General features: G+C 35.6%; 1 protein-coding gene across 6 annotated transcripts in view; it reads left to right on the top strand.

Annotated features, from left to right (window-relative positions):
- The window catches only part of cadm2b (cell adhesion molecule 2b), a 247117-nt gene that overhangs the window by 211075 nt on the left and 20711 nt on the right, over positions 1-15331 (top strand). For all 6 annotated transcript variants that reach the window (XM_084126048.1, XM_084126049.1, XM_084126046.1 and 3 more), the window contains 3 exons: positions 5940-6101; positions 6953-7043; positions 8186-8364. In XM_084126048.1, coding sequence (XP_083982174.1) covers positions 5940-6101; positions 6953-7043; positions 8186-8364 — 432 coding nt within the window. The remainder of the gene's footprint in view (positions 1-5939; positions 6102-6952; positions 7044-8185; positions 8365-15331) is intronic.

Here is a 15331-nt window from a genome sequence, read left to right as displayed (position 1 = left end):
GAAAAAATCTACTTAAAAAATTTATACCTCTCCTCTGAGAAATGCAATTGATTTTCACTGGTTGATTTTTACCTACACACAAGAAGCGTTGCAGAGGTCTGTTCTGGAGGAGGGTGAGAAATAGCAGATTGGACTTATCTGCAATTTCCCAGTTAATGAGACAAACAACATGCGCTCATTAGTGTGAGGAAACAAAATAAAAGTCACTCACATGAGTGTATTATTGGTATTAAATGACCCATTATACCGCTTAAAGGGGTAGTTCACACGAGTCATTTTTCAAAGTATCTTCTTTTGTGCTCCACAAATTTGGAATGACATGAGGGTAAGTAAATGATGATAGAACACTGTAGAAGTGTTGACTTAGTTGACTTAACTTAAAAAAGTGAGGAAAACCCGTTGCCTTAAAATTAAGTAAATAAATTTCATGCGTAATTGGAAAAATTCAGTTATGGGAACATAACTTAACTAGGCAACGGGTTTCCTCACTTTTTTAAGTTAAGTCAACTGATCACTTTTTACAGTGAACAGATTTTCATGTTTGGGTGAACTATCCCTTTTTTTTTTTTTTAAGAAAAGAACAGAAAAAAAGGTAATCAGTCTTCCAGAAACGTCAGATGATGGCATGCATCCAGAGGAGTATGGCAGGGCTGCAGGCATTGCTATGGGAGCATCTGACGAGAGAGAGAGAGAGAGAGAGAGAGAGAGAGAGAGAGTGAGAGAGTGAGAGAGTGAGAGAGAGAGAGAGAGAGAGAGAGAGAGAGAGAGAGAGAGAGAGAGAGAGAGAGAGAGATGCTTCAGCTCTTGGTATATCAGCACAGTAGAAGCACAGTATCTAGCTTCACACCACTGACCAGATATCACACAGCGATTAGCATCAACACTTGTCGCTGTATATGAAATGACATACCAGTCATTCCTCATACTGAGCATCAGCAGAGGCCGGATTCACCGGATTCATACAAAAACTCATAATGAATGAGTGTAACATTGTTACAAAATATTTCTATTTCAAATAAATACTATTCTTTTGAGCTATTCTATTCATCAAATATATATGTCAAATTAAAAAAGATAAAAAGTGTCTTTAGAATGATTAACTGTCTCCATTCAATGCTTTTTATCTGCTACAGTAATGCATTTGAGTTATTCTGCTTTTTTGCTTTCAACAAACATTGATATATTCAGTTAATAATAAGCATACCATGTAATTAATTAGTAAAAAATGTCAAACAAATGACAGCCGTAGTTCTAGTCGTATATTGTGAATGAGTGCAAGAGCAAATTGTTTCAAAGAAAAATTTAAACCTCTAAAATGACTTTCCTTTTCAGCTCACATCATCCTGATTCACTCGGAAATACAAAATATTACTTTATATTGAGGGCTTGACATGAACACCTGCCAAATGTGGGTGGATTTCAGCAGTGGCGTGTAACGCAGTCACTCTTACTAGCCACTTTGGCAGGTTGAATTTTATATAATATATACATTTTTCAATTGTAGTCTTTTAAAAAGGCATCTGAAATAATAAACCAAGTGCAAAGTAGTGTTGTCAAAAATATAGATTTTTCGATACATATCGATACTGAAAAGTCTGAAACACGATACCAGCTGCGCTTTCTCTCTCTCTTATGATCTCTCCGACAGCAAGTAGACACACAAACCCGCCTCCCTTCACTCACTCTTTTAATTTGCTCCGGACGAATATTGTTTCTGTTACAGGGATTGAATTTCGGTGTGGGATTGCACGTATTGCTCATAATTTTACTCATTCCCCGCAAATTTTTGGCTCACACCCAAAATATTGGCAAGTATTCAAGTAAACACACTCAGTTATGTTTTAAGTGAACGTAAACAGTCGAGAAAGAAAACGCATGCATCCGTGCATTCTGTGTTTAAGGCCATGTCCACACTAATACTAGCCTGACGTCGTCATACTCAGATTCTAGTCAGAATATGAGTCTGATACTGCTCCATTGAGCTGTGATTATGGAGCGCGTTTCAACCGAACCAGGAAGGAAAATGCCTCTGCACTCAATTGGATAGACTACAACCAATCAGAGCAACGGAGTAAGTGACGTATGTTTTTCATTCATGTTTCCGATCGACAAATGCCTTGATCGCGGTTCTCTGTTCCTCTTTTAACATTAATGTGCTGTCGATATATAACTATAACAGATGTGATGGCCCGCCCTGACAATTTGATTGGCTCGGCCTTCTGGGAGCCGAGCATAATTACTCCTCAACGGATCGAGTCCAGACCGAACTTCCCGACCAAAAAATGTTGTGGGCGGGGTTTGGGCTGGCACCCAGGCTACACTGATACGTTTTCGTTTGAAAACGTATATTTTTCTCTCCGTTTTGGCCTTCCGTCCACACTGAGGCAGATTTTTTATTAATGAAAACAAAGCCTTTTTGAAAACGCACTCCAAAGTGGATACATTTGCAAACGCCATTTTCACGTTGTAGTGTGGACTGTGAAACCGGTGGTATTTAAAAACGATGACGTAAATTTAGTCATGTGACGCATATTGTACCAATAGATATTCATGTTTATACCAGTATTGTGCCTCTTATGTGCTATTCACTTTCACACTGCTGCTAAAAATATTCCACATTGCACATTCATTTTGCTGTCCTGCAGCAATACATGAGAGCAGTTGCGTTTTAGACCAAACATATGGTGAATGGTGAGATATTTTACTAAATAAAATGATCCTGTCAGAAGAATTGCGCGATAACTTCATTATTTATTTTTCCATCTGAATCATATCAGTGATCTTTTGTGGGGTTTTACGCATGCGCAGTAAGGTGAATTTAGCGTTTTCAGGCGTTTTTCAAAAGTTTCTCATCCACACTGAAACGCCTGAAAACGCTATTGTGGACGGAGAGCGTTTATAAACGAAAACGCCGTTTTCAAATATATCCGGATTAATGTAGACGGAGCCTAAGTGACAGCAGCCTAATATACCTGCTGTCAAATTGTGGGATAATATAAAAAATATCTATATGGCAGTTTTTCCCCATGATATCAATATCAAAATTCAGTGGCTAGTAACTTTGGAAAACCACTAGTCACAGTGGCTGGTGAGAAAAAAAAGTTAATGTCAAGTCCTGATTACATTTGGCATGGTGCTAAATCCGAAGTGACTTGCAGCACATTCAGTGGATGTATTTGATCAATACTAGTGTTTCCTTAGAATTGAGCTAACAACCTTTGTGTTGCTAGAGCAATGCTCTAGCAGTTAAGAACATGATGGAAGTGTTTGGCATTTAATTTAATTTCTTTAGTGTTCCATCAGTGTTTTGTATAGACAGCATGGATGGGATTTGGATGGGAAAAAAAGCCAAGGACACCATAGATGTTGTGAATGTTTTAGTGAGTCTGTGTATCTAGGGAAAGAGAGATACTCGTCCGTTTTATTTGGGCCAGGTCATACATGTATATGTTTAGTAAGATGTTTGCTGGAGGCAATTCTCCAGGGTGATGTTTTACTTAGCCATTCATGATGCTGTTGATCCAGGGCTTTCACAGAACGCAGACATGGCTTTAAGTGTTATTATATCTGGTTGCTGATTCTCACTCTCTGCGCTGTTCCTCACACAGACGTTATAAGGACTCTTTACAAGCTCTAAATTATGTTTTCTTCTTCACATTTCCACAGGCTTTCAAATAAATTCCAGGCTAAAAGGCACAATGTTTTGAGCTGGATATTATTAGGGTACTTTCTATTGGTGCATTGCGGTTTTTCTGTGTGATTGCAAACGAAAACTATTGCTGTTGATGTATAAACACAAAGTTTGAAGATTAAAGGCACAGTATGTAAGTTTCACCACTAGATGTCGCTTATTCAAAACAATAACAAAGGCGTAGCTTGATGACGACGTGAATGAGCATGGAATCATGGGATTCACCTCCACAGCCGATGGAAAGCAATCCGACAGGACTCGGACAGAAATCATGTTCATGGATGAGCTAATGTATTCAAGTTTTATTAATGTCACTGTGGTATGAAGCGGGGTGGAGCCGGTGAAGCGAATGCTAATGAGAGACACCCGCGTGACACACCGGTCTCGAGTCCCATGGATTGACGACAGTGAAGGACGAGAGGTCCAGGCCTGGGACATTTAACGTTGCTGTTTTAATTATGCTTATATGCCGCATAATTATCCTTTCTTTATGTTGTTTAAAGTTAAAGTTACAATTAACGTTTGCAGGTTCCCGTCTCCTCCCTCCCTGAACATGAACTTTGTTACAGTTACGTTTGACCATTAAAATTCACATTATTTTATTTAATTCTAATGAAATAGCTGTAAGTGCTAAATTACTACTCATACAGGTCACTTTATTTGACGATTTAAAATTGTGGGTAACACAGCACTGTTGTACTTGGTCAAAACAATCATACTAAAAATATGAGTAACACTTTATTTTGATGGTCCCTTTTGAACATTCTGTTGACTATAAGTAACTTTGTAACTACATGTCAACTAACTCTCATTAGAGTGTTAGTAGATTGTCTGCTTAATATCTGCAAAATCTTTATTGTGATGCTCCTCCAACAGACATTCTACTGACTATAAGTAACTTTGCATCTACATTTCAACTTAATCTAACCCTAACCCTACCAGTCTACTAATACTCTACTAACACTTTAATGAGAGTTAGTAGACATGTAGGTGCAACGTTAGTTATAGTCAACAGAATGTGTTAAAGGGACCATCAAAATAAAGTGAAACCAAAATATGTTTGAGTCTATTGAAAGTTATGTTATAACACTGTGCTTTCGCTTGGTGGCTGGTATGAGACACTTTGCAGTAAGCTAGATGATATTAGAATATCATATTAATTAAAGCTTGCGCTGCTAAATGGAAGTGCAGATTCACCACTCGTTGTGTCACATGGGTTGTCTGTTTACACTCTCCAGACAGCCAGTCTGTGGTTTATTCAATGAGTCATTAAATCATTTACTCAACCGATCCATTCAAAAACATTGATTAGTTCAGGAACAAACAAGTGACTTTTGTTATGAATGAGTCACTGAAAACTGAATTCAGCTAATTTGTTGAAAACACTCATTTATTCAGGAGTCAAATAAGTGATATTTAAATTTTTAATCATTTATTTAGCAGACACTTTTATCCAACATGACTTATAAAATGGGTGTATACATAGTAATAAGACATGAAAATGAGATGTAATTGAATTATTCACTCAACTGATTCATTCAATGAAACAAGTGTCTCAACTGGTTCACATTCAGGAAAGAATCACCAGTGTTGCTTGTAGACATGTCGTTGATTTTGCTTTGATTTCATTTCAAACTATTTTCGTTGTGGGCAAAAATAGTGAAAAGTTACTGCCATTATTGTGTCTGAAATGTAAGTTACTCAATATTAACCTCTTGTTAAACGAAATGTTTTGAGTATTTATTGCAGCAACTTGCTCGCTTGTGTGATATTGCTTAAACAGTCAACTGATGTCTATATAAGAAATTATCCAGCATTCTTAGCCTGTATGTCTTTCTAGCTGTGTATATATATGAAGACTTCATATGCTAAAGCCTCTAAGTCTTTAATATAAATTTTTTTATCAGGTTCCTATGTATAGGTTTCTACCCAAGTACCGGCATTTCTGAATGGGCTGAGGCTGGGATTTAGTGAGTTTGAAGTGAAAGTATTTGATGAACATGTACTATGTGCAGAGAGCATTCACATTCAGTATTATTATCTCATTTTTGACAGAGGTGGCTTTTAGAGGCTTTTGCATCGGAGGTCTTCATATATATATATAAAAGCCTCTGACTCATGTCTATATACAATCTTGAATATCACAGAACACTTAATAATCATAATGCATAATATACTAAATGATGTACCTATAGAGTACTATTATGTAACAGTAGCTTGATAGGTCTTCTTGTGACTGTTTTGGCAGGTCAGAAGGAGGTAAACGCCACTGGGAGGTCCTTCACGGTCAGGAGTAGCGTACACCTCAAGGTGGACAGGAAGGACGACGGAGCAGCGTACACCTGCGTGGTGGAGCACGTATCTCTGGGCTCAATGCCGCACCAGGTCACAGAAGTGCTGGAGGTCCACTGTGAGTCATATTTTTGGATCAGTTTCCCTCCTGACTTTAGTTTAACCGAAACTGCTATTAGATCATCTAAAAACGGGACGCCTGCCAGCACCAGTTTAAAGAGTGGCAGAGCCGTGTTATGTGTACAGTAACTGCAAATTAGCAATGTTTTGGAGTAGTGTAACAGTAGCTCAGTAACATGTTTTCAAAATAGGGTAACTTTTCCATTAACAAGCTATTAAAAAAAAAAAAAGTGGTGTGACAGAACGCTATATTTTACAATATCTGATTGTATATGTATATATATAATATTTACAATAAAGTTTTTTTTGTGGTTTTGTTTTGATAATGTTTTTTTTTGTCTTTTTTTTTTTCATTTTGTTTTTTTGTGTCTTGTTTTTCTTTTTTTTCTTTTTTGTGTCGTGTTTTGGTTTTATCTTGTGTTTTTGTTGTTGTTTTGGTTGTCTTGTGTTTTTGTTTCGTTTTGTGTTTTCGTTTTTTGTGTGTTGTGTTTTTGTTTTATCTTTTGTGTTTTTGTTGTGTCTTGTGGGTTTTTTTGTCTTGTGTTTTTGTTTGTTTCGTTTTGTGTTTTCATTGTGTCTTGTGTTTTTGTTTGTTTCGATTTGTGTTTTCATTGTGTCTTGTTTTGTTTCATTTTGTGTCTTGTGTTTTGTTTTGTTTTTTGTCTTGGTTTATTTTTTGGTTTTTTTGGTTTTTGTTGTGTCTTGTGTTTTTTTGTGTTTTTTGTTTTTGTTGTGTCTTGTGTTTTTTGTTTTTTGCTGTGTCTTGTGTTTTGTTTTGTGTTTTTGTTGTGCCTTGTGTTTTTTTTGGTTTTTTTTGTTGTTGTTTTGTTTTGCTTTTTGTCAATCCAGATCCTCCTCAGGTTCAGATTGTGCACTCAGTAATAGTACCTCAGGAAGGACAGTACTTCAAACTGGAGTGTGTATCCAAAGGCAACCCACTGTGAGTGCAGCTTTCTTTTAATCATATGTGAACTTTGTTTGAATATGATTTTTCTTATGAAGTGGAACTTGCAGAATCATCACGTCTCAAGGCGACCCTTATTTGCATGCCAAGAACAAAAAGCAATAATACTAAATCAAATTGTGATATTTGGGAGAGATTTAGTGAGTCATATAATCGTCTACAGACAGTTGTAACTCTTTTAGTGTGACCTTTCTGAGGTAGAGGACAAAAACGTAAAACGTTCTTTGAGCGGAAATGATAACAAAATGAGAGAAAAATCTTTTCTGTCACCAGCCTAAAAAGGCCTATGGCCTAAAAAGATTACAGGAGCTCAGAATTTTTCATGTTATATATTTACAATGGAAGTACAGTGGGTGGCATTTACAGTACATTGATGCATTCTTGTGTTAAAAATAGCTTGACTGAGTGCAACAAAAGGAACTTGAACACAGATTTTTATTTTTTTATTTACTCAACAATAATTCATTTCTAACAAAAAAAAAGAAATAAGAAATCCAGTATAGTGTACCTTTTCCTGTACACTAGGGAGAAAAAAATCTACATAAACTAGCAAAGCAGGACATTTTCTGACACTATATCCCGATTTCAAATTAAATCCATATGGAAAGCATTTCCATAGTTTCTTGGTGTTTGAAATGCAACAAGATTATGGAAGTAAAATAATGCCAAATGTTTTTGAAACAAAAAAGCCTGTAGAATTGCACTACTTGAAAAAAATTAAAAAAAACTACTTGCTTGCATTTTAATGCATTGTATTTTTAGGCCTTGTATTTTTATGGGCTGAAACTCAGCATGGTTGAATATTTAAGCTATGAATATAACCAACCACCAGTCATAAAACCAACTCATCGACTAACAGCAGATTGAGATTATGCTCGGTAATCTACTGCTTTTCCTGCAGTTCCTGGATGTCAATGTTGAATTTACTGTCAAATAGTGCAATTCAACAGGCTTTTTTTGTTTCAAAAACATTTGCCATTATTTTACTTCCAAACAAGAAGCTCAACTGACACCCACTTGTCATGCAGTTTCATTTCCATGACGGACAAGTGTCACAGTTCTCGATCTTTACATAGATAAATCTAAAGCCTCATGCTAAATCACTCTGTTGTTTTTAGGCCTGAGCCAGTTTTCTGGACGAAAGATGGAGGTGAGCTTCCTGATGTTGAACGAATGATCGTGGAGGGTAGAGATCTAATCATTACCACACTGAACAAAACCGACAACGGCACATACCGCTGTGAGGCCAGCAACATCCTCGGCACCAACAGGGATGAATTTACACTGTATGTGTATGGTAAGTACTTCTGGGTCAACATAACATCTGGAGGGCAATAAATCCATAAGTTTGTTTTATATTCTCATGTTATGTTCTCATTATTTATTTTATTTGTGAAAGTTTATGTTAATATCCATCGTAATCTGCATCATAACACACATACGCACTCAGTGAACTCCTCCTGGCCTAGTTTACCAGTGTTTTTGTGTGTTGGGGGTATACAGCAGAAACTGCTGGTGGCTGCAGTATTTGCCACCAAAGTGGAACGGAGCCAGAAATGATAAGTTGGTTTTCCAAAACAGAAAGTAAAGCAATAGAAGAACACACAATTAAGGGTCCAGTACTAATGCGGATAACATTTGTCAAGCTAAAATTGGAAGGAAGATATAGAGCGCCTGGGACAGAGACGGATTTGTAGCATCGCTTTTTAATAGGCCCAACAGTAAACTTTGAGAGAAATCATTTGGAAGGTACAGATTTATTTGTTCTAAAAGCAAAGACGTGGGATTTGTCACAACAGGAGGGTCCTTTATGGACGGACGCCTTTTGAAAGTTGAGCCCACAACTCTCCATGCCTTTCTGTTGCCCTAGATTTATTTGGCCACATTAACAAGACACACAAAATAAATATCTTCACTAGTGTAGAAGCTCTACAACTAAACCAAGAAGATCTATAATACCTGGAGAAAGTTATTTGCTAACATAATGTTCTTATACTGACATGCTAGCCAAAAAAATAAATAAATAAATAAATATATATATATATATATATATATATATATATATATATATATATATAAATAAATTATTATTATTAAACTTATTTGCACAGCTACTTTTGAATGGTTGTCAATGGAAATTAACACTTTTAGTTACACCATTAACTAGCAAAGACTAACCGAACTATAACCAGTCAAACCTTGACCTGCAGGTTAAAGAAATAAGAGGAAGCAAGAAACAGACAGGTGTAGAGAGAGAGAGAGGGAGAATCTCATTCACAACTCATTACCTCTGCCTCTAATTCATCTAGATGTCTGACTTCACCCGAGTGATATTTATTAAGCCCTTCGTCTCAGGATGAGTTGTCCGACTCGGCTCTCGAATGAACCTAATTTGCTAATGGTACGACTGCCAAGTGGCAATAAATGTCAGTTGAAATCACACAGTCTCTATTCATCTCCAGTTACCGTTTTAATTTACATTTATTTATGTGCCTGCTGTAGGTACACTTTATTTTTCCAAGGACAGATAGAAATGTGAATGTCTGGTGTTTAGGAAAGGAAATGAATGAAAAACAAGAGGGTAAATTTAGTTATTTTAGGATTATGTTAAGTAGGATGGCAAATTGGGCTGTGATATTTAACATTACTTAGGTTTGTTTACTATAGAAATAGAAATTAGTATCATAAGGAATTTAATGATTCCGATTTCACTCAACTAGACTGTAGAAAAAGTTGCTGTCTAAAATTTAAGTACAATCAACTTGGATGTTTAAGTCATTTCAACTTAAATTGCATTAAACTGACTTAAAAAAGTTGTAAATTGCTAACTTATTTCGATGAGTTAAAGCAATTTAAAAATAATCTGTTATAACTTTTTGATATATTTTTTACAGTGTATTATTGACTAACCCTTTATACCTTTAGATATTTTAATATTAATGAAATAAAAGGCTACTTAGGTGTACTTAAAGAGTCAACTTTCATGACTGTTTCTTAACTTACTTTTTGTGTTAAGTGCACTTTGTGGTAGTCAAATTAAAAGTTTTATTTTAAAGTAAATTTTTAATAATTTAGTTTTAATAATCTTTTGTTGCACTTTACACTTATTTCGATGTGTTGACTAACATTATTTGTAAAGTACTTATCATTTTTAACTGTAGTATGTTATTCAATGTTACATTTTAAGTTAATATTTGTTAAGTGTACTACAATGCAACTTCATCATTACAAATGTGTAATTATAAATACATTTAAATACATGACATACAAAGTTTCGATAGAAATGACATTAGGGTATATTTTAGTTCAGTACATTCGGCAGAACACTTTAAACATATTTCAAATATAATATAAATATTTATGAAATTACATATAAAGATGTATTTAAGTCCTACTTAAGCGAGTCAAAAAAACATTATAAATTTCAGCTAATTGCATTTACTATAAATTTTAATTATAATGCATTTTCATTTAATTACAATTAACATGCAATTAATTAGACAGAAACATTACATTCAGTTTGCACTTAAGTATATATTTATTTTTTAAGTATATTGTTTCTATAATATGTACTCTTTCTAAAAGTATGCTGAAGTGTAGGCCTTTTTCACAATAAGCAAATAATTGATTGAAACTACAATACATTTTATACTAAACCAAAACAATAGTATTATTTTTTTTATATAAGTACCATTTAGTACCTCTGTTCTGAATGTCTAGATTTAAAACTGTAACATGTATAATTTTTGTACTAATAGGATTATCAATCAGGACTCCTAATACACCTCCAACCCCACTGCCATTGGTCGGAGAAACTGTTAGCCCCGCCCCCAAACTCACACCAGTGCAATTATGTTGGGCTGCGTATTTAAATATACACATCCGCTACAGAGTTTTACAGTTTTGTTGCAATAAATTCTATTAAATAAATAAAAGAAATGAACAAAGTAGTATTATATTAGTTTTGCAAGTTATGCCCAATTTAGGGGCAGGTGGAGAGAGGGATATGATAAGATGGTAAGATAATATTAACAAATACATCCATTTGGGTACACTGACTAAAATCTCATGTAGAAAAAATTTCCACTCAGAAAGAGAAGTTGAGTATTTTCTTGTAAAACTTACTCCAGTTATCTGATCCTTTTTACAGTGTAGCTCTATATATACTGTAGTCATCAGAGATGTGGCATATATTCGCTATACCCACAAAACACTCTCTTGACCATCCTGTTGTATAAATGAATATCAAAAAGCCCAAAAGACAAAACTGAAACCAGCATATATTCATGTCAGGTCAGCAGCAGTAGACATTTTCTAGAAAGACAAGCATGAGCTAGAAAACAGCAGTGTCCACAGACAATCCAATTGCTCCTCTAGATGTGAAAATCCATGTATTGGTGCGCACGCTCCTATATGCGAGTGTTATTGAGCCGTTGAGAGACCTGTGACATCTCTCCTGCAGGTGTAATGTATAGTCTAATTGTACCCAGCAGAAGGTCTGAGGAGACGAGACTCCCTCTGGCTACTCTGAGCCCTGAGTTCTCCTCTGACTTTTAAATGAGCATCAGCTTTTATGTCTCATGGGTTTAATCCAGCGCTTGCTTGGAACTGTAAAATATTTATTGCTTGCTTTCTATAATCAGCATGTGTTCGCTACCAACCCCTTCTCATTTAAAACCATTGACCAGATGAAAAAGAGTTTTGTTTACTTGCTCTGAAAAGCGTGCAAACATCCATAAAATTGACGTCTTTTCAGAAGTGCGTCCTGCAAGAGATGAAATGCTTCCAGAGGCACTTGTGAGGCAGTTTGACCCTAAACGAAATGCTTGCCAAATAGCTTGAAACTGCTGAGTTGTGCTTATACTTCTTTGAACTTTTTCCTCCTCTTCAGTCTTAGGTGTTATTTAAAGAGCTAATTATTTATCTGTAATCTGTTCGGGAGATGTTAAAGGAAGGGCGTGGGTGGCCAGAGACTGATCAAAGCAGCCCGCGTTTACAGTTCAGGCGGAGGAAACTAGCAAGTGGTCACGTTTCTGATGCATTAAACATTAGAGAACCAGAAGAGGAGCCTTGACCAACAAGAAAAATAGAAAATAAACATGTAAATAGAGCTGTTTGGTAAAACTTTATAATAACGTTCAGTTGTAAGTCATTTATAAGTGGTTAGTAAATGATGAACTAATAATTTACAAAACATTCATAAATGATTAGCAAGTGATATACTAACATGTTATGTATGTTTTGTAAATTCCATTACAAGTCAATTACAAGTGATTAGTAAATGATTAACTAATTATTTACAAAACATGACTATGCATTCATAAATGATTAATAAGTGATATGTTCATTATTGTATGTATGTTTTGTATATTCAGTTATAAGTCATTTACAATTGATTAGTTAATGATTAACTAATCATTTACAAAACATGACTATGCGTTTAATGTTTAATAAAATGCATAATATTTTTTTTTTGTATGTGTGTAGCAATCAGAGGGTGCAGAAAGTGTTGTAAAAGCCTTGTATACACGTACAGATCATTTGTAACAGGTAAGTAACAGTGTTCAACACAATGATGTGTAAATGCATGAATAAATCATTTACAACACTTTCTGCATCCCCTAATCTAAAGTGTAAACTATTCATCACTTGTAAATATGTTACACATCATTCGTAGATTAACACTTCAAGAATCAATCAAGGCATAAGATCAACGAATCGTATCTACAAATGATGTGTAACACATTTACAAGTGATGAATAGTTTACACTTTAGATTAGGGGACCCAGAAAGTGTTGTAAATGATTTATTCATGCGTTTACACATCATCTATAACAGGTGTTGAACACTGTAGTGTAGTGTAGTGTGTAGTGTAGTGTGTACTGCAGTGTAAGTGCTGACTGGTGAGGGTATAGACAGCTGTCTTCTGTAGTGTGTAGTGTAGTGTGTACTGCAGTGTAAGTGCTGACTGGTGAGGGTATAGACAGCTGTCTTCTCTGAAACACATGGAGTCTTTAACCACTGTGCTCCTGATGTGAGCAAAACATTAAAAAAAAAAAAAAAAAATGAATTAAACATTTATGAATGCATAGTCATGTTTTGTAAATGATTAGTTAATCATTAACTAATCACTTGTAAATGACTTGTAACGGAATTTACAAAACATACATAAAATGTTAGTATATCACTTGCTAATCATTTATGAATGTTTTGAAATGATTAGTTCATTATTAACTAACCACTTATACATGACTTACAACTGAACGTTATTATAAAGTGTTACCAGCTGTTTTTGCATAGTTTTGGACATGGTGATCTGTTGAACGAGGCAAATGGGGCAAATCCAGGTAATATTTCACACAGAAATTAAAATAAAGGAAAAAAAGTAAATGCAAAGTTAAATAAGTTAGTCAGAAAATTTTGAGACAAACCTCCACAGACTGTCCCAAAAAGAGACTACCTCTAGAAACGTATATTTTAAATATGTCAAATATGCTGTAAATGTACGCATATGGGCTTTCAGAGAAGTACAAGCTAAAATAGTAGAAGGAAATAAAGTGCCTTTCTACAGAAAGAAGACAAGATGACAGGCTATGTGCTTCACAACAATACAGTATCTGCATAAATGAATATAAATATAATCTACTCTTTTTACCTGAGGTGCACCAAAAAGTAAACATGAACATTTACACTAGCTGTAAAAAAATGGGGGTCAGTATGAAAAAAAGAATACTTTTTTCAGCAAAGATGCATTAATTTGACCAAAAGTGGCAGTGAAGACATTTATAATGTTACAAAAGATTTCTGTTTCAAATAAATGCCGTTCTTTTGAACTTTCTATTCATCAAAGAATCCTGAGAAAAAAAATGAATCAGGGTTTCCACAACAACAGTAAGCAGTACGACTTTTTAAAAACGTTAACAGTGATAAGAAATGTTTCTTCTTCATATCACTGCATTCACGCCATGTGGTAATTACCATAGTCTCGGGATGACAACACGTGACGTTATATTTGGAGCTGGTTCACGTCCCCCCCTTTAAATTGTAATATATATGTAATATTTCACAATATTACTGTTTTTACTGAGCTTAAGAGACTACTTTTCGAAGAAAATGACTGACCCCAAACTTGTGTATATTTTGTAACTTGTGCTACCCTCAATGGCCACCAGGGGCACGTGTGCGAAATCTCCATCAACAACGCTAAAAACAGGCTTAATGTTCTTTAAACAAAATATCATTTTGTGCTTCTTTTGAGGTGGAATAAGCCCCAGACACGTTCTTGTCAGGATTCGTAAGTTTCGTAACCCACATCAGAAACCCTGGGGGAAACACACTCAGCCCGCAGCAGAAATGAGCCGTGAACAGTCACACAGCGTTTGAACTATAGCGGGAATGTTGATCTTTTCCTCTCTTCCATCTCTCTCGCTGCCACTTCACGTCACCTCCACCTTTTTACATCAGACATTCTTTTTTTCCTTATTGTACAAATTGGACTAAAAGGTTTTTGGCTCCAGTGTTGAGGGGGGAAAAGCTAGCCGCCGATGAAATTCTGGTTGTCAGACTGTCAAAGAGGTGAGAGATAAAAGGTCTTTCTAATCACACATAAGCTCTGTTTCAGTAAATCGAAGGGCAGATTCTCCAGTGTGAACGAACATGGGGACAAGTACATGGGGACAAGCAACGTTGGGTCTCATTCACTAGTTATTGCGTGGATTAATGGTGTTTGTATGCACAGGACAAAAAGAAATCCACCTAGTTCACATTAATTAATAATTTGTTCTTAACCTTGTTCTGATATAAATGAATTTGGAGTATTCTAATGAGCGCCCGTGTGCCAGAGGTTAGTCATTTGCATAAAATACACCCAAATCCCATATAAGCGCTTTCCATACAACCTTTTTCACAGTTGTACATATGACGCTCTCTAAAGACGCACATAAGCATATCTGCGGTGTTATACAGATCAGAGTCCTGCAACGGGTCGGGTACCCGCGGGTGGATTATGACATTCCTAAAATTCACGGGCGGGGATGCGGGCGGATAATGAACTCCTTGCGGGCGAGTAACGGATGAAAAATATGTGCAATATTTGTATGTCTAAATTACCATTACACATACGCAAATATGTGTTTTAGTCAGGCCGTCCTTAAAAATATTCTTGTTTGCAGTAACCCGACCGACCCTGTCAATTTAGGACCAACCCAATTATTTTTTTTCCCCCTTTTTAGTCCGACCGACTTGCCGGTAGTGAACTTGTGTTA

Source organism: Abramis brama (assembly GCF_963993115.1).
Source record: "Abramis brama genome assembly, chromosome: 10".
NCBI classification, from domain to species: Eukaryota; Metazoa; Chordata; class Actinopteri; order Cypriniformes; family Leuciscidae; genus Abramis; species Abramis brama.
Note: the sequence above shows the minus strand (reverse complement) of the source record. Positions and strands in the feature narration are given on the sequence as shown.